The sequence below is a fragment of the Ahaetulla prasina genome, chromosome 1, assembly GCF_028640845.1.
Source record: "Ahaetulla prasina isolate Xishuangbanna chromosome 1, ASM2864084v1, whole genome shotgun sequence".
Lineage (NCBI taxonomy): Eukaryota > Metazoa > Chordata > Lepidosauria > Squamata > Colubridae > Ahaetulla > Ahaetulla prasina.
This window is the reverse complement of record NC_080539.1, coordinates 95774879-95798516: the sequence shown is the minus strand read 5'-3', so window position 1 is coordinate 95798516 and position 23638 is coordinate 95774879. Positions and strand designations below refer to the sequence as shown.

At 38.0% G+C, this 23638-nt stretch overlaps 1 protein-coding gene across 1 annotated transcript; it reads left to right on the top strand.

Annotated features, from left to right (window-relative positions):
- Positions 1 to 11404: 11404 nt before the first annotated feature.
- VIP (vasoactive intestinal peptide) lies at positions 11405 to 22550 on the top strand. The gene is made up of 7 exons (XM_058169347.1): positions 11405 to 11506; positions 13104 to 13217; positions 15833 to 15973; positions 16196 to 16300; positions 17391 to 17525; positions 18012 to 18132; positions 22409 to 22550. Exons 2-7 carry the CDS (start codon positions 13114 to 13116, stop codon positions 22415 to 22417), a joined length of 615 nt encoding a protein of 204 aa, XP_058025330.1. The 5' UTR covers positions 11405 to 11506; positions 13104 to 13113; the 3' UTR covers positions 22418 to 22550.
- The last annotated feature ends 1088 nt before the right edge of the window (positions 22551 to 23638 follow it).

Here is a 23638-nt window from a genome sequence, read left to right as displayed (position 1 = left end):
CCTGATCAGGTTTCACAAACTTATGTGACCTCTTGTAAGTTTTTTAATACTGCCTGGAATCTATTGTTTGTGAATCCAGCTCTACAGTTTATATCATGTGGCATACAGAAGTAATTAATTTCCAATAATCTAAATAGTTGCTTTGATCTAATAATGCACATGAGCACCCAGATACATCTACATGTAGCAGAGGTCTATGTAGATCTTACTAGTCTTCCTTAGGTCCCTAGAAACTGGTTTTCAGGCCCTGGACCAAAGTATAGAAGTAGTAGTTGTTATTTATTATCTTAGCCTGCTTGTTGTTATTTATATTTATATATTTAATTCAAGATGGTGAAATATTTAACATTCATTTCTCCTATTTTCCTCACAACAACCTTGTGAAGAGGGTTAAGGTGAGAGAGAGTGTGGTCAGGGGTGGGTTCTACTTACCTTTACTACCAGTTCGCAATGGGAGTGTGTGTGCGGTTCTGCGCATGCGCAGATTGTCAATTATGACATCCGGGTGGGTGGGCGGAGCCTCCCACCACTTTTACTACCGGTTCTAAAGAGCCAGACAGAACCGGGAGCAACCCACCACTGAGTGTGATTGTCCCATAGTTACTCAACCAGCTTTCATGTCTAAAGTGGGACTACAATTCAGGGGTGAAATCTAAAAATTTTCCCTACCGGTTCTGTGGGCGTGGCCAATAACAATAAATAATAAAAATAATAAACAAAGTATAAAAAAACAATAAGAGGTACCAAAAACCAACTTTCACACTTTACACACACACAACACAACACAACTGACTCACACACAACGTAAAAGCAGCTGCACTTCACACTTCACATAGCCACAAAAAGCTCAAAAACCAACTTTCACACTTTACACACACACACAACACAACACAACACAACTGACTCACACACAATGTAAAAGCAGCTGCACTTCACACTTCACATAGCCACAGAAAGCTCAAAAAACCAACTTTCACACTTTACACACACACAACACAACACAACACAACACAACACAACACAACTGACTCACACACAATGTAAAAGCAGCTGCACTTCACACTTCACATAGCCACAAAAAGCTCAAAAACCAACTTTCACACTTTACATACACACAACTAACACACACACACACAATACAGCTTTCTGAGATTTTGTGTGTTTGTGTAGTTAGAGTGAAACACTACAGTAACACACCAAATTTCAGAAAGCTGCACAAATATTTTATTTTATTTTATTTTATTTTATTTTATTTTATTTTATTTTATTTTATTTTATTTTATTTTATTTTATTTTATTTTATTTTATTTTATTTTATTTTATTTTATTTTATTTTATTTTATTGTGGACTTCAAATCCCAGAGTTCCTCAGCCAGCAAAGCCAGCCAGTTGATCACCGAGGAAATAGATTAGCTGAGCGATTGATACTGTCTGGGCTGAAACTGAAACTGTTTTGGGGCTGTGGCCATGCGTTCCTCAGTAATCAGGTAAGTGCCTTAGAATCTCTACTCTTACTTGTAGAAAACATGTTTTCTACAAGTAAGAGTACAAGTAAGGTTCTGCTGTTTTTTACTTTTAAAGGCCTGTTTCGGCTGAAGCAAAACCGGCTTTTAAAAGTAAAAAAAAAACACCTCTGCAGATGGCGGGGGGGGGGGCAGGGATTTTTGCTACCGGTCCTCCGAACCAGCAGCCGCCATCGCTACCAGATCGCGCGATCCCATCCAATCCGGGAGCATTTTGCATGCTACAATTTATGTCCTCCTAATTTCTAGGCCAGCCCCTTAACCATTGCACCATACTAGTTCTTCATATATCTTGATATAATTATAGAACTACCACCAAACTCTTCTTTTCAGCTTTTTTTCATTCAATAAAACTGCAATAAATAATAAATTAATTAGAGGCCTTTTTTCAATAAATATTTATTTATTTATTTATTTATTAATCATATTTATATACCGCCCTATCTCCCGAAGGACTCAGGGCGGTTTACAGGCACTTAAAAAACACATAGATACATAAATACACTATAAAAACAATTAAAAAACTTATTCTATAAGCCCGTATTTTAAAATATAAAAAATAAAACCCAGTTAAAACCCATAAATTTAAAATCTAGCTCAGTCCTGCACAATTAAATAGGTATGTTTTGAGCCCGCGGCGGAAGGTCCGAAGGTCCGAAAGCTGACGAAGGCCGGGGGGTAGTTCGTTCCAGAGGGTGGGAGCCCCACAGAAGGCCCTTCCCCGGGGGGCCGCCAGGCGACATTGCCTCGCTGACGGCACCCTGAGGAGACCCTCTCTATGAGAGCGCACGGGTCGGTGAGAGGCATTCGGTAGCAGTAGGCGGTCCCGTAAATAACCCGGCCCAATGCCATGGAGCGCTTTAAAGGTGGTCACCAACACCTTGAAGCGCACCGGAAGGCCACAGGTAGCCAGTGCAGTCTGCGCAGGATGGGTGTCATCACGGGAGCCACGAGGGCTCCATCTATCACCCGCGCAGCCGCATTCTGGACTAACTGCAGCCTCCGGATGCCCTTCAAGGAGCCCCATGTAGAGAGCATTGCAGTAATCCAGGCGAGGCGTCACGAGTGCGTGGTGACCGTGCATAGGGCATCCCGGTCCAGAAAGGCGCAACTGGCGTACCAGGCAACCTGGTAGAACGCTCTCCTGGAGACGGCCGTCAAATGATCTTCTAAAGACAGCCGTTCATCCAGGAGGACGCCTAAGTTGCGAACCCTCTCCATCGGGGCCACTGACTCGCCACCGATGGTCAGCCGTGGATTTAGCTGACTGTACCGGGATGCCGGCATCCACAGCCACTCTGTCTTGGCGGGATTGAGCTTGAGCCTGTTTCTCCCCATCCAGACCCGTACGGCCTCCAGACACCGGGACAGCACTTCGATAGCTTCGTTGGGGTGGTCCGGTGTAGAAAAGTACAGCTGGGTGTCATCCGCATACAGCTGGTACTTCACACCGAAACCACTGATGATCTCACCCAGCGGCTTCATGTAGATGTTAAACAGTAGGGGCGAGAGGATCGACCCCTGCGGCACCCCACAAGTGAGGCGCCCGGGCCGACCTCTGCCCCCTGTCAACACCGACTGCGACGGTCGGAGAGATAGGAGGAGAACCACCGATAAACGGTGCCTCCCACTCCCAATCCTCCAACCGCGCAGCAGGATACCATGGTCGATGGTATCGAAAGCCGCTGAGAGGTCTAATAGGACCAGGGCAGAGGAACAACCTCATCCCTGGCCCTCCAGAGATCATCCACCAACGCGACCAAAGCCGTCTCCGTGCTGTAACCGGGCGGAAACCGGACTGGAACGGGTCTAGATAGACAGTTTCATCCAGGTGTAAGGGAAACTGATATGCCACCATATTTCTACAACCTTCGCGAAGGTTGGAGACCGGACGATAATTACCTAAAACAGCCGGGTCCAGGGAAGGCTTCTTAAGGAGGGGCCTCACCACCGCCTCTTTCAAGGCGGCCGGGAAGACGCCCTCCACCAAAGAAGCAATTGTAATCGCCTGGAGCCAGCCTCGTGTCACCTCCCGAGTGGCCAGCACCAGCCAGGAGGGGCACGGGTCCAGTAAACACGTGGTGGCATTCAGCCTACCCAACAACCTGTCCATGTCCTCGGGAGCCACAGGGTCAAACTCAATATGTTCCATTACTCAATGAAATGAGTAATACTCTGGATAATACTCCACATACCAACAGTATATGATCAGAAATGATCTATTCAATCAGGAGATGGACACTTTTGGTATCCTGTCAGTTGAGGAAGCTGTCACGTTCTTCTTTATTTTAATGTTGTAAATTAAAGCAAAAATAAAAATGCATGGTGACCTGATCTGGGACTGGGTGTCCAAGATTAGTGTTGGAGGAAGCTTACTCATTTTGATGAGTGAAAGCAGGATAAAATGGAAAAGTGCCTACTGCAGACAACCTCCATTCTTATGTGTCCATTCAAGGACTTTGTCTCTGTGGGAAGCAGCATGAAAGAAAAGCTTCAGTTTCTCCTATTTCTGGAATTAATTTCTGGAATTATTTTAACTCTAAACAACCTGAGGGCTGTTTTAAGACAATCTTCTCTAACCCTATAATTGACTGGATTAGGAACCGTGGTGGTGCAGTGGTTATAATGCAGCATAGTAGGCTACTCTGCCCTCAGGCAGCAGTTTGATCCTGGCTGGCTCGAGATTGACTCAGTGTTCCTTTCTTCTGAGGTTGGTAAAATGAGGATCCAGATTGTTGGGGGCAATATGATCAATCCCTTTTTCCCCCCTCAAAAGTTCAGTGATTGACAACCCTGTCAGTCCAAACAACTCAGACCACTGTTGTCAGGATAAAACAAAACAAGAATCTAAAAATACATTCCATTAGAATGAACCCGAATCTGGCTGTGAGTTTCTCCCATGCATTCAATGGATGGAGAAAACATTGTAGGGACATGAAAACTGACTGCTATATATAAATCCCTCGATGCTGAATCCTGGATGTCAGAAAGGACATTTAAATGTATTTACTAGGATCAAAAGAGACAGAAATAGATGTTTCTTCTCTGTTGGTGCTGGTCATGACATTGATCTGCAGGTTGATATAAATGGTCTTGTAGTGTTTTAGAAGAGCAAAAAGGTTTGGAAAAGAGATAACATTTGGAGAATATTTGGGAGGAGGAGTTGTCACACATCCAACAGCTTATTTATGAGTGATAGGAGACAATTCTATGGGCTGTCCCCTGATACCACTAGATGACATCGCTAGGGCTCGCTGCCTTAGAAGAGTGAGGAAAATCCTCAGGGACGACTCACACCCTGTGTCAGTTTTGGAAGGCAATTTTCTTTTTGCTTCTTAACTGACACATATTTTAGCTGGGAAAGTTGGGAGGGGTTGTTTTTGGAGCGATAGAAAGTTAGTCATAACAACATTCCGTATTCAAGGACTTTTGCCTGGGTCTGATGTAGACTGCCTGAAGATTGTATCCAATTGAGTGTGAAGAGTTGATTGGACAATGTGATGAACTTGTGGGTGTGGGGCAGAGCTGTGAACTGTCAACTGGGTGTGGAAAACCCGGAAGCTTTCAGATATTTCCCAGCTGTGCCAATATGACATCTCTAATAAATTGAAACTCTGAGAAACCTCAAGCCTCGGAACTTCATTTCGTTGCGGGTGTTCCTTGGAACCCTGACGCCCTGGTCAGCACTTCTTTACTCCCCTACCATCGGGAAGGAGATATACTGTAGAAGCATAGGCAGCCGCACAAACAGGCTGAAGAACAGTTTTTATCCGTGGGCTGTCAGGCTCCTGAATGAAAAATAACCACAACAACATAGTACGATTGACTTGTGGGGCTGGCACAATGTGCAATAAGTTGACATGGTGCAATAGGAATGGGTGTTTGTTTAGCAGGATTCACTGGAATAGGGATTTTCTGTCTTTCACTGTGAGTTGTATTGTGTTGGGGGGGGGGTTTAGGAAAGCAGCAAAATGCATTTCAGATCCCAACGATAGATTAAGGAGAGTGGTGGAAAGTAAAAGTTATAAACATTCATTCCTTAGTCTTAAAATAGTGTCCAACTGTACTTTTGGGGTGGGAGCGTGGACTGGTTTTTGTAAGTTATCAAAATGGATAAACATAAATGACTATGGAACTGACCAATTTTAATGCAGAATACTTTGGAAACTATGGGTAGTCCTTGACTTATAATAGTTCATTTAGTGACCGTTCAATGTTACACGGCACCAAAAAAAGGTGACTTGGGACCGTTTTTCACACTTATGACTGTTGCAGCATCCCCATGGTCACATGATCAAAATTCAGACGCTTGGCAACTGATTCACATTTATGTTGGTTGCAGTGTCCGGCAGTCATATCAGAGGTGGGTTTCAGCAGGTTTTGACCAGTTCTGGAGAACCAGTAGCGGAAATTTTGAGTAGTTCGGAGAACCGGTAGTAAAAATTCTGACTGGCCCCGCCCCCATCTATCCTCTGCCTCCCAGGTCCCAGCTGATTGGGAGGAAATGGGGATTTTGCAGTATCCTTCCCCTGGAGTGGGGTGGGAATGGAGATTTTATAGTATCCTTCCCCTACCACATCCACCAAGCCATGCCCACCAAGCCACACCCACAGAATCGGTAGTAAAAAAATCTGAAACCCACCACTGGGTCATATGATTGCCTCTTAATGACTTTCTGACAAGCAAAGCAAAAGTCGATTGTCTCGCTTAGCAGCAGAAATTCTGGGCTCAATTGTGGTCATAAGTCGAGGATTATCCGTACTCCATCCTAAGGAAATTATAACCCTCAGGAATGAGATTCTGCCACCCAGGAATGAGACCTGACTGGAATCACAGGCCTTCCCTATGATGGTTGCAAGATTCCTTCTCCTCTGATGTACCATTTTTCATCCCTTTTAAACTGTACTTGAAATCTGGTTTTATATTCTGGTATTCTGTTTCTGAGGAGCACTTTATTTTATTTATTGATTTTCATAATGTGGCATGGGGTTTTATTGAATGGCGTGTTTATTTTAACTAAAGATGTTACTGATAATTTATGTTGTAAATCCTGCAGGCAGTTTTTGCTAGGAATAAAAACACTTAATTTAACCGCTAGGGGGTGATGTTGAGCTATACGGAAGCACAATTGTTTCTTATCTGAAAGCTTCAAACTTTCTTTGCATGCTTTTTGAAAGACCTGGAACTTTACTTGTGGCTATTAGCAAACTGAAACAGTGATTAATGTGCTGCTGTTCTTCTTTTTCCTCCTCCCTATTTGTTTCTCTGTGTTCCTTAATTTCTTAATTTCTATTTTCATTAATGTGTATCATTTTACTTGCATTTGCTCCTATGTCTATCACCTTCATGCTAACTTATTCCATGCTCTTCTAATAGTCTTTAAAATAAACGGAAAGTAAATATACAAATAATTAAATGCAGATTCTGTTCTAATTGGTCCATTTTTGCACATGGCTAAAAGCAACTTTCACTTACAGAGGTTTGTTAATGTTGAAAATGAATTTATCCAGCCATGGATGATAGCCATGAGAGTGAAATGGAATATACACATTGAGAAGTGTGCCTCTCAGTATAAGAAACTGGACACATATAACAAACAAAAGTTTCATAGATCGCTATAGGAAAGAGGATGCAGAAGGTTTATTATGTGAACCATGGAAGAATAGAATATATTTATTAATTTAATAAACAAGAGAACTTTCCCCTAGATTGTGATCTTGATTTGAATCCTGGCAGCTGCCACTTTATGCTTAGGCTTTTGCTAAATTACTAAGCGGGAAGAGGGGGGTTATGAAGAAAGGAATGCTTTGGAAATGAAAGTAAATGCTGTATCTGCTCGAGAAGCTGCCTCAAGGTTACCCAGTTGGAAGAAGAACTTAAGGATTTTGGCTTGTAATTTTCAGTTCTGGCGTATTGCAATACACTTAACCTCTAATTAACTATACCTTTCTCAACATATAGAGCCAATGATTGTTTCTAATTACAGGTTTAAGTTGTGGCAGGTTTGACAAATCCATTGTTTACCTCCCTTTTCTTCTTCTTTTCTCTTTCCATGTAAGAAGGAACACCACCTTGATGACTGCAAGAGATAGATTCCTTCCCTTCATTCCCCCCCCCCTCACCCGTCATGAAATAAGGGAAACAAGCTTCCTGGGGAATTAGTATTTTGTAGGCACTCTGGTTTAGGTCAGAACTCGGAAACAGAGTTCCAGACATTTCTTCTGAGGCTTACTTCATTTAATTTTTACATTAAACGAATTAGAAAATATGATTAAAGATCATTGAACGTTCTCCACCAGGTTTGTCTAAACTTACAAACCCATGAATCAGAGGCAAGATAAAAAGATGAAAACTTTATTAGAAGGAAGAAGATCTTCTCTGTTTAGTAGGCTTTGAGACTAAACTGATTTGCTTTTGAATATGTTCTTATAATTTCTGTGGTATTTTATTTATGAGTGTTTGAACTTAACTTCCAACATTTACTGGCCAAACATTCAGTGGAAATTAGTTTTCTCCTGAAAAAAGAAAAAAAATCCAGTCCAAAGTAAGCATTGCTTAGCTTCATGCTTTTTTTCCTATTGGAATTGATGGAATTTGGTATTAATATTTTAATTTGGCTGGATCATGCTTTCACCTTGAAACAAAACTAAGCAAGCAGTGGCTGTTTATTGCAGCTTTCATAAGTGGTTACTTCATGAGGGTTGCATGCAAAATATACAATGGAAGTGGAGGTCTACAACATTTTGTGGGAATGAACGTTGGAGGCACTTGTTCATGACTGGTTAGTCCTATAATATAGATATAAATATCTCACATACTTATTATTTCTGAATATTAAGACCATGATTGCTTAAAAGAGTATCACGGTTTTCTATTTTTTATTCCAGATTCACCACAAGTAATATCTTTATCTCATTAATTCACTTCTCCTACCCCACCAGGTCAACTTAAAATCAAAGATGCTCTTGTTAGAATTAATCTAAGCAGTTTTTCCTAATTGTCCATCAACTATGGCCTTGTCCAGAAACCTCAGTTTAGGAATTATATGTGAACAGTAAATACCCAGCTACGAAGAGACACACACACACAAACCTCAAAGTATTTATATAAAACTGTATGAATTAACAGTATAACTTATGATAAATACACATGATAAATAAATACTTGAATTAAATACACTCAAAACCATAGAAATGGTGGTGGATTTTAGAAGAAAATTTCCTATACTACCACCTCTTACAAAACTAGACAACACAGTATCAACAGTAGAGTCCTTCAAGTTTCTAGGTTCTATCATATTTCAAGACCTAAAATGGACACCTAACAACAAAAACGTCATCAAAAAAGCACAACAAAGAATGTTCTTTCTACACCAACTTAGGAAACTCAAACTGCCCAAAGAGCTGCTGGTTCAGTTCTACAGAGGAATTATTGAGTCTGTCATCTGCACCTCCATAACTGTCTGGTTTGGCTCTGCAACCAAAGAAGACAGACATAGACTTCAGAGGCTAATTAGAACTGCACAAAAAAATTGCTACCAACCTGCCTTCCAATGAGAACCTGTATACTGCATGAGTTAAAAAGAGGGCTGTGAAAATATCTACAGACCCCTCACATCCTGGTCATAAATTGTTTCAACTTCTACCCTCAAAACAGTGCTATAGGGCACTGCACACCAGAACAACTAGACACAAGGGCAGTTTTTTCCTTAATGCCATCAAAACTTAACAACTAATTCCCACAATACTGTCAAATAATTTACTAAGACCGAATTACTATTATTCTTCTCTTCCGTACTAGTATCTATCTCTTCCCACTTATTACTATAACCATGTTGCTTGTATCTTTCAATTATATTGTTTTTATTTGTTTCCTAGTATAATTTGATAGTTTATTAGTAACCTTGACTATCACTAAGTGTTGTATCTTTTTATTCTCGATGAATGTATTTTATTCTCCTTATGTACACGGAGAGCATATACAAATTCCTTGTATGTCCAATCACACTTAGCCAATAAAGAATTCTATTCTATTTTATTCTATTCTGTAAGGCCTCTGATGCTATGTAGGGTGATACTTGCATTCCTTTGTTACAAATATGTCATACAAAGGAAATACTGGTAATGCACCTTGGGACAATTTCTTCTGTTAGGTTTCTCAATTAGGGGAAAAAGTTAACCTGACTGAGCCTTACATGCTTAACAATAGGTCACTGAAAATACATCCACCAACACCCTTGTGGACATGTGTGCTTTATAAAATGTACCTGAAATTCCCGTCCTTAAAATACAAGTTTATTTGATTGCTCGAACAGATACTGCCCTGAACAGATAAACATTAGCTGTAAGAAATACAAAATTCCCTAGCTGGTGCCAACCTTACATTTCGGATAGCCTCCCTTTTATCCTCAACAATATATTTGCAAATGTACTGAGATAATATTTTGTTCAAAATAGTAGGTACATTTATATACCTATACATCATACATATTTTCATCTGTATCTCAAATTAATTACATCTTTATTCTATGATTAGGTGTTTAATAGAAATGAACATTCTGTTGAGGAACATTTCCTTGAATTCCTGATATTTTTTTCTTTAAATTGTTTTAAATGTGACTAGCTGATTCTAGCAAGTCTGATGGGTAAATTGAATAATAAAGTACCATTATTTGGTTTGACTTGTAGATAGACTTGTAGATAGACTTGTAGATAGTCCAGTTTGTGGTCTATTGATGAAATGATCAAAAATACTGTATTTAAAATGAGAAAGCAGATGATACTTATACCGTAGGAATATACCAGGATTCAAAGCATGACAAATATCAGTCCCATGTAAACTCAGCAGATAGCTTAAATTTACATTTCAGATCTTAGAACAATTGTAGTGGTATTGTTAGTTTTCAAAAAAGTAGAATAGTTTTCAAAAATTAAGCTAGATATAACCCTAGAAAGATTGTCAGAGCAAATATTCTCAAATTATTCAAGAAGGCTTAGCTAACCATTTAGCATTGTGACTTGAATATGGCCTACTAATAATTCAAACAGAAAGAGAGGCCAGTATTCTCTTTTACTCTATTCACAAACCATAAAAATTAAAAGGAAACATTCTTTCTGCTAAAATTGAGAATAGTAGGAAATTCTACTTAGGAAGATAATTCTTTTTCTTCCCCATGCACCTTTAAAGTCACATGTGCATTACTTCAGAACTGTTTTCCAAGCTAAAATATTTGAGTTTATTTTCATATCATATTTGTTTAACTTCCTAAAATTCATCTTAATACATACCTCAACTATGGGTGATAGAATTCAAACAAATGCAAATCACTTTGAAAATATCAAACATCTCTCAATTCCTCTTATAATTCTGACTGATTTTCTGTATGAATGCTAGACCCTTGTAACAATCTTTCTCCTCAAGGAATTTGGAAAGGGGTACCCATCACAATCAATATTAGTTGATAAGTTTTCTGTCTTACCAGCTTTAATTCCACATTCCCAAAAGCAGTTGAACACTTTGCCTGACCCAATGTTACTCATCTTGAGTTGTTCATCAGTCAAGTGATAAATCGTCTAATCAGGGAGTGGGGGGAAGGGTGCCTTCCCTTGAATTAAATATGAACTTCCTTTGTCTCATAATATCCTTAACAAAACCATGACGGATATTTCCATACACCCCCTGGGGAATGTGACGTCTCCTGCATAATGCGATAGCTGTTTCTGAAGTGGAAAAGTGGTCCTGTGTATATAAACCTATTAAATGAGGCAGCTGGAAAGGCTGCACTAAACGCAAAGAAAAGCAGGCTGGTAAACTTCAGACCAGCAGACCAGATACTTGCCTTTGAATACTCTGCTCAGTATCGGAAGAAGAAAGTGTGGCACATTGAAAAGAAATTCAGCACCAAGGAGAGCTCCAAGTCTCCCTTGTGCAAAAACTACCATTACGGTATTTTTGAAGAATCCAAAAGTCCATCTTCTGGCTTTGTAAGTAAAAGTTGATATTTGTTCATTTCAGTCTAGAGAAATATTTTTTTTCTTAAACCCATTTTAGATTTTCTGTATGTATGTGGAGTTAGTATGATTTAATAATAATGCAAACCATTATCACAATGTAGTATAAGAAGGCTGAAAATGAATTCAAAATATGAATTTCTCTTCTGGGATGATTTTCTGATTTCTCTCTCAAATAACAAAAGTTTCTCTTTTAAAAATGCATATTTCATACTCATTATTTCATATTCTTTTTGAATTTCCCTTTTCCTTGAATAAAAGGGAATACTCATTATTCACCTCCTTCTGATCATTTAAACTATTTCCTTTATATTTAGATGCAATTTAAAACTTTTAAAATAAATCATAAAGACTTTTCCCCCATCATTTTTCACATTCACATGTTTAAAGAGTAGTTGAGAAATATGTAGTGTAGCTTCCATTTCTTTAAAATTATTCACTTAAATTTCAGTGGTACTCTCTATAATTTGTTTATATTAATTCTATTCTTGTGATCAGACAAAATGAATACTTTTTTAAAACAATGAAATAAACCATAATTTTTCGCATACAATTTCAGTTGCAAAACAATGTGAAGATATTCCTGAGGGGAAGCTGTGTTAGACTATGGCAGTAAAAACATTTTGTAGCAGCTTGAAGATTTATATGTTTTTTGATAAGAGCAGCTTTATTTGATCACACTCTCCCTTGGATAAATATTTTCAGGGAAATGGATCACCATCAACAAGTTTTTTCCTCTTTCTTGACTCTAATCTCAGAGCTCTTTATGTGGATGTTATGGACTAATTTTCAATGAGTTTACTGGTTTGGCTCTATTTTTTGTCATAACTTCAAAGCAAATGCAGCTAATACAAGTTCTTTGATGCTATTTTTAACAACAGGGTAAAATTACTTTGAAAATCAAGATGATCTAAGTTAATATTTTGACACTTTAATTATATATAATTAGCAAAATTGTTTATCTGTCAATCACTCTATTTCTGCCCCGCCCCCCATATTCTCTGTACCTCAATTTCAGTCATTGCTTTTTTATGTCAGGATTCATTTAAAATTTCTCTGCATGCCATATGCTTAACTTCATGAAAGAAAGCATTTATCAAGTAGCCAAGCATAGCTATGATATTCAATATATTATTGGTGTTCTTCAAATTACTAGTAACAGTTTCTCTATAAATCAGTAGAGTCTTCTGTGTAGATCTGCACAACAATTGCTATCTCAGATATTTACTATGAAGAAATTTCTGGACTCTTGAGTATTTTAATGAAAATGTCTTGTCCACATTCTTAATTCATACTTTAAGCTATAAATGAGCACAGGAGGGAGGGAGGGAGAGAGAGAGATCTATATAACTACACCTACATTTACATCTATATCTACAGTAGATCTTATTTACTATAAATCTCTCTCTCTCTCTTTCCCTCCCTCCCTCCCTCCCTCCCTCCCTCCCTCCCTCTCCATATCAATGGTACTGATTTTCCACAGAAGGCCAATTCTGACAAAATCTTTATTTATCAAGCATTGGACACTGGTAGCATGAAGGGCTTATTTCTGTCATTTTTGCCAAACCAGGTCAAAAGAGATGGAACACAGAAGTAGCTCCCATCTTCTTTTTTTTACATTCCTCTATGTTTTCTGCTCTCAAGCCATTGCCTTGCCTCCTTTAGGATCATACTCAACTATAAGGTAAGAAAACCCTAAGCAATCTTCTTCAACTGATAACATGATTTGCAAATTTAAGAACTACTTGAATCCTATGGACTGAAATAAGTCAAATTTTTACTTGTGTTGATAGCCATGTCTAATGGCAAATATTGCTTCCACTGTCCCAAAGTCATCTGAAGAATATTATACTACTTTTTACTCTTTAACAAATAGATACCGGAGTATTTATTTAGATAAATTAATTAGGTATTTTTGAGCTATTGCAATTGGATTTTATTTGTATACACGGAGTAGTATAGAAAAGATAAGCTAGTTCAGTAAATATTTTAAAAAAATAATAACAACTGGGCGATTTACTGCCCTTCAGTTTGGTTGTCTTTAAATTATTAAACTGTGTTTGGGGGTGATAGATTTCCATATATGCAAATGCACATACAACTGTAAGCAGGTAATGTTATTATGCAGCTGCTAGCTTATGAATATAAAGAAGATGTTCTTAATTATTTGGAAAATTGTTAAAGTAATCACTGTATTTGTTTATGAGAAACTTGAATAGTTGTCATAAATTTAGTGTTCTGGGATCTGGATCCTAAGCTTGGATCCATGGATTTCCATGGTTTCATTCAAGGTTGGATCCTTGGATTTGCATGGTTTCATTCATATAAAAGAGCACAAATTACTATATCACACATAAGAAAATAGACACACCTTCACTTAGGGACTTTCCTTAGCAATAAGTCTCAGAGATATTTGAGATATTCAGAAAACATTTTATTATAAATCTTAAGAAATGAAGCAGGGTTGGCCTGGTTAATACTTAGATGGCAGACCAAAAGGAAATATCAGTATTATAATCTAGATTAGAATTATGGAGAAAAACTTTCTGGAAGTTGTCCAGAAAACAGTATATTATTCATCTAATTACTTTGCATCCAGTTTTGGTCACCACATTATAAAAAAAATGAGACTCTAGAAAAAGTGCAGAGCAGAGCAAGAAAGATAATTAAAAGACTGAAAGCTAAAACTTATGAAGAAGGGTTGCGGGAATTGGAAGTGCTTAATTTAATGAAAAGAAGGACTAGGGATGACATGATAGCAGTATTCCAATATCTAAGGGGCTACCACAAAGTATGTGTGTGTGTGTGGGGGGAGAGGTCTATTTTCCAAAGCACCTAAAGGCAGAACAAGAAGCAATGGATGGAAATTAATTAAAGACAGGAAAACCTATAAATAAAGAGAAATTTCCTGACAGTTAGAAGAATTAATCAGTGGAATGCCTTCCTTTCAGAAGTTATGGGGGGGCTCCATCACTGGAGAAGAGATTGGACAACCATGTGTCTGAAATAATGTAGGGTTTCCTGCCTGAGCAGGGGGTTGGATTAGAAGATTTCCAAGGTCCCTTCCAACTCTATTATCCTGTTATGTAATGGTATGTGGGAATGACTTTGACAGATAGGAGGGAAGAGCCACAGCCAAGAAAACAGTCTGATAATTAACATTTGAGTCTGAAGAAGATAAAGTGTCTGAAAAGGGACTCCTTAGTTTTTCAGAGGGTAAAAGTATTCTGAAAAATATTTTCAGTCTTGCAAAAGTCTCTGACCTTATAATAACGATAGAACTAGTACCCCTGGTTGTGCTTGTCTGGACTACTAACATCAATCCTGCATGTATAACTCTCACATTAACATTTATGGCCCATAGATTGACTGGAGCCCTATTTATTTAAACTAACCATAATAAGTGAACAAATCAGAATCAGGATGGGGCAAATTGCTAGCTCACATTTACTAATTATATTAACATTTTTTCCCAGATTTCTTTTTTGATACAGAAAAGGATTTCTCATGAAAGGGAAATTATTGCTATATAATATCAGATCACCTGTTTATTGCCTTTCATATTAATCCATCACATCTTCCCAGACATAATTCATAGAGCAATTCTGAAACGTATGTTTTGTTTTAGTTTTTGATTAGTTCTGGGAAAGGTGTTAAGGAAATATTTAGAATTATCTATCTATCTATCTATCTATCTATCTATCTATCTATCTATCTATCTATCTATCTATCTATCTATCTATCTATCTATCTATCTATCTATCTATCTATCTATCTATCTATCTACCTACCTACCTACCTACCTACCTACCTACCTACCTACCTACCTACCTATCTATCTATCTATCTATCTATCTATCTATCTATCTATCTATCTATTTATCAAACATCTAACTAGCTATTTTTAAGAAATACATAACAAAAAATCAGGATTTGCAAAGAATTCCTGATCTAATATGGTCCCAGAAATCAACCCCTTTCCTGTTTTTTTTAAAGATTAGAATGGGGACTTCAACTCATATATATTTACTGTCAGATGTATGTGTTATTTTTCCACATAGCTTATCTCAATGAAATTACCCATATTTAAGTAATTGATCTATATCAATTGATTCAAAATCTCAGAGAGCATAGCATGGTTTCCTTCTGCTTTTAAACAATGCAAAGGGATGCCGCCATTATGACACGAGTAGGTGACTTTAAAGCATCTTCGAAGTCCTTGCCTGTAAGAATGCTCTCCTTCCAAATCGTTCTCAAAATTGCCTACCATCCTATTTCCCCTCCTCCAACCTTCCTCAGACTAGGAAACAGAATACCATTTGATGGACAAAGTGAATCTGATCGCACCCAAAGTTCATTAAAACCCGAGGCTGACGTTCTTCAGACTACTCTACCTGAAAATGAGAAGTTTTATTATGATATGTCCAGAGCTATTGACAGGTAAAACTTTTGAACTCTAGTAAACATTTGGGGGAGGGGGGACTTTGTAAAGTAATGTTGATAAACTCCCTGATGCTTTCTGCTCTGTCGTTCTACTTGTCCAGTTTGAAACAAAGACTTTGCAACAAGGAGTGAATTCATAGCAGTTTTTATGCATATCATCACCAGTAAATGTTAATCTTCATTTTGGTATAATAATCATACATTTTAAATCCATTATAGAAATACAAGACATGCTGATGGACTCTTTACAAGTGGCTACAGCAAACTTTTGGGTCAAATTTCTGCAAGGAAGTATTTGGAATCCTTAATTGGAAAAAGGGTTGGGTAAGTGGTTGTATCATGTGCTTCTCTGATGCAGGTTACCTTTAAATATTCCTATATGGTTCATATGATCCAGAAGTTTGTAATTTTTTATATTTTGTATTAATGATAAAGAGAACAGAATAGAATAGAATTTTTTATTGGCCAAGTGTGATTGGACACACAGGGAATTTGTCTTGGTGCATGTGCTCTCAGTGTACATAAAAGAAGGTACATCAAGGTACAACACTTAATGATAGTCAGAGGCTACAAATAAGCAATCAGGAAACAATCAATATCAGTATAAATCGTAAGGATATAAGCAACAAAGTGCAGATTTAGTAAATAGTTTGACAGTGTTGGGGGAATTATTTGTTTAGCAGAGTGGTGGCATTCGGGAAAAAACTGTTCTTGTGTCTAGTTGTTCTGGTGTGCAGTGCTCTATAGCATCATTTTGAGGGTAGGAATTGAAAGAGTTTATATCCAGGATGTGAGGGGTCTGTAAATATTTTCACAGCCCTCTTTTTAACTCATGCAGTATACAGGTCCTCAATGGAAGGCAAGTTGGTAGCAATTGTTTTTCCTGTAGTTCTAATTATCCTCTGAAGTCTGTGTCTGTCTTGTTGGGTGGCATAACCAAACCAGACAGTTATAGAGGTACAGATGACAGACTCAATAATTCCTCTGTAGAACTGGATCAGCAGCTCCTTGGGCATTAATGATAAAGAGGTTTGAGATGGTGAAGAAGAAACCTTTAACTGAACCTAGCAGTGAAGTAAATGTGTAAATGTGCTGGATGCCACCTATTGATGATAGATACTATTTTCAAGACCAATAAAAAAATAATTATTTGCCACATGGCCCAAATTCCACAGTTTATACTTGGACATTCGTTCTAGCTATGATTTCCATTCAGAGTCAAATGTGTTCACAAACCCAAGAAACATTTAATCAGAGTTAATCCATTAGAACAGAGGGTAAGATCAAGACAAGTGGTTTTGCTGTTTTGCTGTTTTTTAAAAAGTGAGAATTGCAATAAAAGTATGAACATTGGCCTAGTCTTTGAGAGGCTTGTGCATTAATAGGCTTCTTGCAACTCCATTTTTACTTGAAGAAACAACAACCCCCTTGATGAGCAGGTGCCAGTCAAACGTCACTCGGATGCTGTCTTCACTGACAACTACAGCCGTTTACGAAAACAGATGGCGGTGAAGAAGTACCTAGACTCTGTTCTAACTGGGAAAAGAAGGTAGGCAGAGGACATGCCTAAAAATATCTGGACTTTAAAAGGATCAGACAGTAATAACCCATGAACAAAATCTTCTTTTTAATGCATGGGAAAACAGTTAATAACAGCAGCTTTCTGTTATGTTATTATAAATTGAGGACAAATTATAATAAAAATAGTTTTAAATAGTTTTAAACCACAGATTTTGTACTGAAAGAAAGGAGAGCATGACCTCTGCGTTTTCTATTTGTTATTTTTTGACATCTTTCTGCATGCAAAGGAATTATTTAGCAAAGAATTGGAGACTAAACTCTCAAATGGTAGTTTGATAATTACTAAATAAAAAGCTCCATAGAATAGCTGTATGCCCTTTTATATAACAAAACTAGTTGAGTTGTATCTTTTCAGTAAAGACCTATAATGTTTGGCACAATAAAAGACAAAAGCACTAAGATTAATTCACTCCTGGGAAGTCAACAAAATGTGCATTGTTTCTCTGCCATTTAGTCAAGAAGATCCCAACCAACCCAACCTTCGGGATGAAGGAGAATTGCTTGAACCAGCCTTCTTAGAAAATTATGGTGATGTCACTGTAGATTATCTGGCTCTTCCAAATCGCCTCCCACTGGTAGGTTAAAATTTGTTTCCAACTACAGAAACCATCTGACCTTCAATCCTTGACACCCATGAGGTGGCTACTCCTTTTCCCCGTCTGCAAAAAAATTAAATAAATCTTAAATTATATAACTTCATATCACAAGAAGATAATTGCAGGGCTTAAATATATGTAAGCTAATGAAAATTAGTAGTTTGATACGGTTAATTTACTCAGTTTCCTGGGATTTTTCTTAAACTGTGAATATTCAGCTGCTGTAGCTCTGTGTGTCTCCTTCTTAATTAAGATAAGAATCATTTTTTAAAAGATCATTGCACAAGCACTTACCTTTAATGAGATAGATAGAAGATAGATCGATGGTAGGTAGGTAGGTAGATATATAGAAAGAAAGAAAGAAAGAAAGAAAGAAAGAAAGAAAGAAAGAAAGAAAGAAAGAAAGAAGGGTGAAATTCAGCAGGTTCTGATAGGTTCTGGAGAACCGGTAGCGGAAATTTTGAGCAGTTCAGAGAACCGGTAGTGGAAATTTTGAGTAGTCCGGAGAGCTGGCAAATACCACCTCTGTCTGGCCCCAGAGTGGGGTGGAAATGGAGATTTTGCAATATCCTTCCCCCAGGACTGGGGTGGGAATGGAGATTTTGCATTATCCGTCTCCTGCCACGCCCACCACACCATGCCTACCAAGCCACACCATGCCCACCAAGCCACGCCCACAGAACCGGTAGTAAAAAAAATTGGATTTCACCACTGGATAGATAGATAGATAATCCAAAGCTTTTTCCTTCATATCCTTCTGATTAATTGAAACTGAATCTGTAGCTGACAATCCCCAAAGTTTATCCTGACATACCAGACCTGCATTTACAGATTATTGCCTCATAGCTTGATTACCTGTCACTCTCAAACTATGAGTTTCCATACATGTGAGACTGAAATTATGCAATAGTTTCAAAGCAGTGAGTTGTTCTGCGTTAAGCCAGTCAAAAGCAATCAATGAAGGAAAATGTGGGGACTCCCTAGGTTGCTCAGTGGCTAAGACGCTGAGCTTGTCGATCAGAAAGGTCAGCGGGTTCGAATCCCTAGTATAGGTCTCCTGCGTGAGCAAGGGATTCGACTAGATGACCTCCAAAGTCCCTTCCAACTCTGTTACCTTCTTCAATGGAATATGGTTAAAATGGATAGCCTTGCTAGATCTTTTGTTGGAGATGGAATTTAGTGAAATGGTGGGAACTGACGTATCTGGGAAAGGTATCTATATGTGTGCCCTCATGACAGACAACTGCATCTAATTCAAAATATTGGCCATGTCTTAACAAGCATGTTCTTAACAAGCATGCTTATCAGGATCCCACATTGACTAACTTAGTTCTAAACATGCTCTGTATTCTTTGATTTGCTTCCCCCTAGTATAATGTTAATATAATTTGCTTCCCCCTGATAATGTACAATTATCAGTGCACACATTGTGGTAGCCAGGGTAGGGAAGAACCATGTCTTGACAAGTGTGGAAATATCAAATCCTACTTAAAAGACATTAAACTGTACATACATGTATCATTGGAACATAAAAAGCGGCATGGTAGACCAGGCTTAAACGCTATCTAACCCTGCATTCTCTTCCAAGGGGATCAATTTAATCCCTCTATAAATCATAACAGCTACTTCTAGGCATCATTTCCCCCCACTACTGTTCCTGAGTAACAAGTATTGAACAGGCATATCTCTGATACTAGAGGCAATATAGGGCAATGGCCATTAATAGCCTTATCAACCATGATTTTGTTTAATCCCCTTTGAAAGCTCTCTGGTGGTAACTATCAAGGCTACTCTTTCTAGTAATGGAACTATATACTCTGTGAGTAACATTTTTTTCAGCTCATCTGAATCTTCCACCATCCAGTTTTATTGGATGAACTTGGATTTTAATGAACATCCTGTAAAATAAAATAATCCTCTATTTTTTTCCTGTTCCAAAAGAGAGGCTAGTCTTTCAGCAGCTGCCATGAAAGTCAACATATAGGATCAACAGCTCAGAACAATGTTATACAAATGAGGCAAACAAAATGCACACAATTAGTACTTTTATATTTAAAGATAGTGATGTAAGAAATACTACAGAGGTCAGAGCAGAATCTTTCAAGAATTTACCCTGTTTTCCCCAAAATAAGACATCCCCTCATAATAAGCCCAATCGGGCTTTTGAGCACATGGCAATAAGACCAAGCGCTTATTTCAGGGTTCAAAAAGTATAAGACAGGGTCTTATTTTCAGGGAAACATAGTATTTAGTTTCTATCTTCCTTCAGCTACTTTCTACTAAAGGTTCTATAAGAACTATCCATGTTCAGAATTCTAAGAGGTCTTAGAAGAGATGAAAATAAGCAATTTTGCGCTCTAGAAATGAAGGGAAGAAAGAAATGAATTTTCTCTCCTTTGTCTGGAAAACAGAGTAGCTTCTTCTGGATGCTACTTTCCCAGGATTTTGTCCAAACTGTGGTTCTTCCTTTATTTCAATGTGAGGCTCCAGCATCTAATTATAGATGTAATGATTCCTTCAGAGGAATCAATTGTTTTAGACTTTAGCTCCCATCAACCCAGTTAGCATGATCAATGGCTAGACATCTGTCATGAGTGGAAGATGTTTAATCCACTATCCCAGCCTATTTATGACAAAGCATCTAGAAGAAGCATTATGATTTAAGAGCATCCTTAGAAGTATATTGCCTGTATTCCCATATTGAAACCATCAGACCTATAAAATACTTTGCATGCAGATTCAGGATCTGCTGGTTGGTCATAGATCTCCTTATAATGCAGTTTGTACAATTACTCTTTTGGCTGGATTACAGAAATGCTAAGAAGGTGATATTTTATTGAATTGCTTTCATTGAATTTCTAGAGTACAAGTAACATGTGATATTATTATTATTATTGTTGTTATTGTAGTATTACCGCTAAGGATAAAATCTCTCAGACTAATAGAAGAGTTGTATATCAACAGAAATAGGGAGCTTGCAAGTTTTAGAAGATTAATTAAGAAAACTTGGCTCAAAAAGTTGACTTAAGAAATCCTCTCAGCCTACAGAAAAACTGTGTCAAGAAAGTTTTTATTTATTTAATTTGTTTTAAATATCATTTTCCTCTTGACATGGAAATGGAATTGACCCAGCACACAATCTCCACTAGATTGTGCAGGAGAGACATTAACAAATCCTTCCTAACTCTACATCACATTCCACTCCCCCAAACCCACTTGACAGAATTAGGGGATCTTTGAGAACAAGAAAATCATTGTTTGGAAGGCACCATGACAGTAGTACAATTACATCATCACATAGGTGGGCTGGAATTCTCATCCCCCTTCCTTAAATTGGTGGGTTTCATATTTTTTTAAAAGTAAAATGATCAGATTAAGCATTACTGTCATAATATACCGTATTTTTTAGAGCATAAGGCGCACTTTTCCCCCCCCAAAAGAGGGTGAAAATCTGGGTGCGTCTTATACTCCGAATGTAGCCCCGCCCAGCTTCTCAAACGGAGCTTTCAGAGGCTGAAAAAAGCATCAGAAACTAAGCTTCAGAAAAGAAGCTCCCAAACAGAGCTTCAGAAAAAAAGCCCCAAACAGAGCTTCAGAGGCCTTTTTTCTGAAGCTGTTTCAGAGGCTTTCAGGGGCAAAAGAAAGTTTTTTCTGAAACGGAGTTTCAGAAGTTTCAGAGGCAGAAAAAAAAGGCAAGGCACAGAGCTCACAACCAAGGAACCTGTTGCTAAAACTCACCTCTGGGAACAGCTTGGTGAGCTGATTGGGGGTATTCCGGGAGGCCAATCCACCTGCCAATCAGCTTTTTTCTTATTTTCCTCCCCAAAAACTAAGGGGTGTCTTATACTCCGAAAAATATGGCATATTTTTTTACTTTTTATTTTGAGAAAAATATGGCATATTTTTTTACTTTTTATTTTGAGAAAAATAGAACCCAGCAGACAATCATGGTTCAGCCATTCAGTTTATCAAGACATTTCAGGTGGGTGATTTTAGAGGCAGAAGGACCCATGTGGTCCAGTGTTTGTGACTTTGCAACCACCTTTACCAAGGGAAGACATTGTAGTCAGAATCGTACATCAACTGGTGAATATTTCTTTCCATTTCTGGGAATACGTAAAAACTTGTTATGAATTAGCGAGACCAAATTTTTAAGAAATATCATCGCTCTTCATTAAAGTGAATTAAACACTTAAGCTCATTTTCCCCCCCTTTCTCTCCCTCCCTCCCTCCCCCCCCCTCTCTCTCTCTCCAGGACCTCTGAAGACAACTCATAAAAAAAAATCCTGCAAAAAGTCCTGCAAAGAAAAAAAAACATCCTAAAAAAAAGATCAAGCTATTTTTTGAGTTTCTCATAGTATTTCAAAGAGATGAGTTCATTATTTAAAATCGAAACGAATATATATTGTGGAGTGAAATTTGTGATATTTATGTTTCTTACATAATAAAAATGGATGTTTACACTGTAAATAATAACTTTAGAGTGATTGGACTGTACATGCATGTTGGTTTAACTGATACAGATTCTCTGCCTTCTGAAGCTGTAAGTCTGTCGCTTTGATGCCTGCAGTTTCAGTAAAGACAAATAATGCAGAGAAGCAAAATACATCAAAAGTTGCTGTTTAGACTCGATACAGAAAATGGCTTAGGCTCTTTGCTGGATAATTCAGGGATTTCTGTGTTGTCCTTTCCTCATCCCTGCTAACTCTACCTTAAAGGAGAAGCAGCAAGATATTTTGGAAATATGCGGCAATAAAGCACAAAGGTATCCATCTGAAACCTGGCAGCATTTTGCTGCCTTCCATCATTATACAAGCAATCCTTAACTTACAACAGTTCATTTAGTGACCAAGTTACCATATCGCTGAAAAAAGTGACGATGATCGTTTTTTACACTTATGGCTGTTGCGGCATGGTCACGTGTTCAAAATTTGGGTGGTGAGCAGCTGATTCATATTTATAATGGTTGCTATTATCCCGGGATCACTTTCCCTCTTGCAGCCTTCTGACAAGCAAAGTCAATGGGGAAGCCAGATTCGCTTAACAAGCATGCTACTAACTGAACAACTGCACCAAGGAAGGTCATAAAGTAGGGCAAAATTAACTTAATGACTGTGTCACTTAGCAACCAAAAAAATTAGGCTCAATTGTAGTCGTAAGTCGGGGACTAGCTGTATAATAAAAGCTTGCAGTCCTGACTTTTAACAGTCATGCCCAAGCTTGGATGGAAGAAAGGTATTTCACTAAGTCAAATAAATGGCACTTCCTTAATGTCAGCAGAAGAATTGTGTTCTTAAACCCCAGGGCATCACACTGGAGAGTCAGACAGTAAGAAAATAAGTTGATTGAATTCGGAACGGAACTGTTAGTTACATTGGCTTGTCACTGGGAGCAATGGTTAAAATTCTAGAAAGGTACAGTAGATATGGGAATATTTTGATGGACTAAATATGTGGATACACAGAGGGAGGGAGAGAGAGAGATA

Coding starts and splice junctions, on each gene's coding strand:
- VIP (XM_058169347.1), top strand. CDS start 13,114: ATGGAACACAGAAGTAGCTCCCATCTTCTTTTTTTTACATTCCTCTAT. Junction 15,974..16,195: donor ATGTCCAGAGCTATTGACAG/GTAAAACTTTTG, acceptor AATCCATTATAG/AAATACAAGACATGCTGATG. Junction 16,301..17,390: donor TTAATTGGAAAAAGGGTTGG/GTAAGTGGTTGT, acceptor TTTTACTTGAAG/AAACAACAACCCCCTTGATG.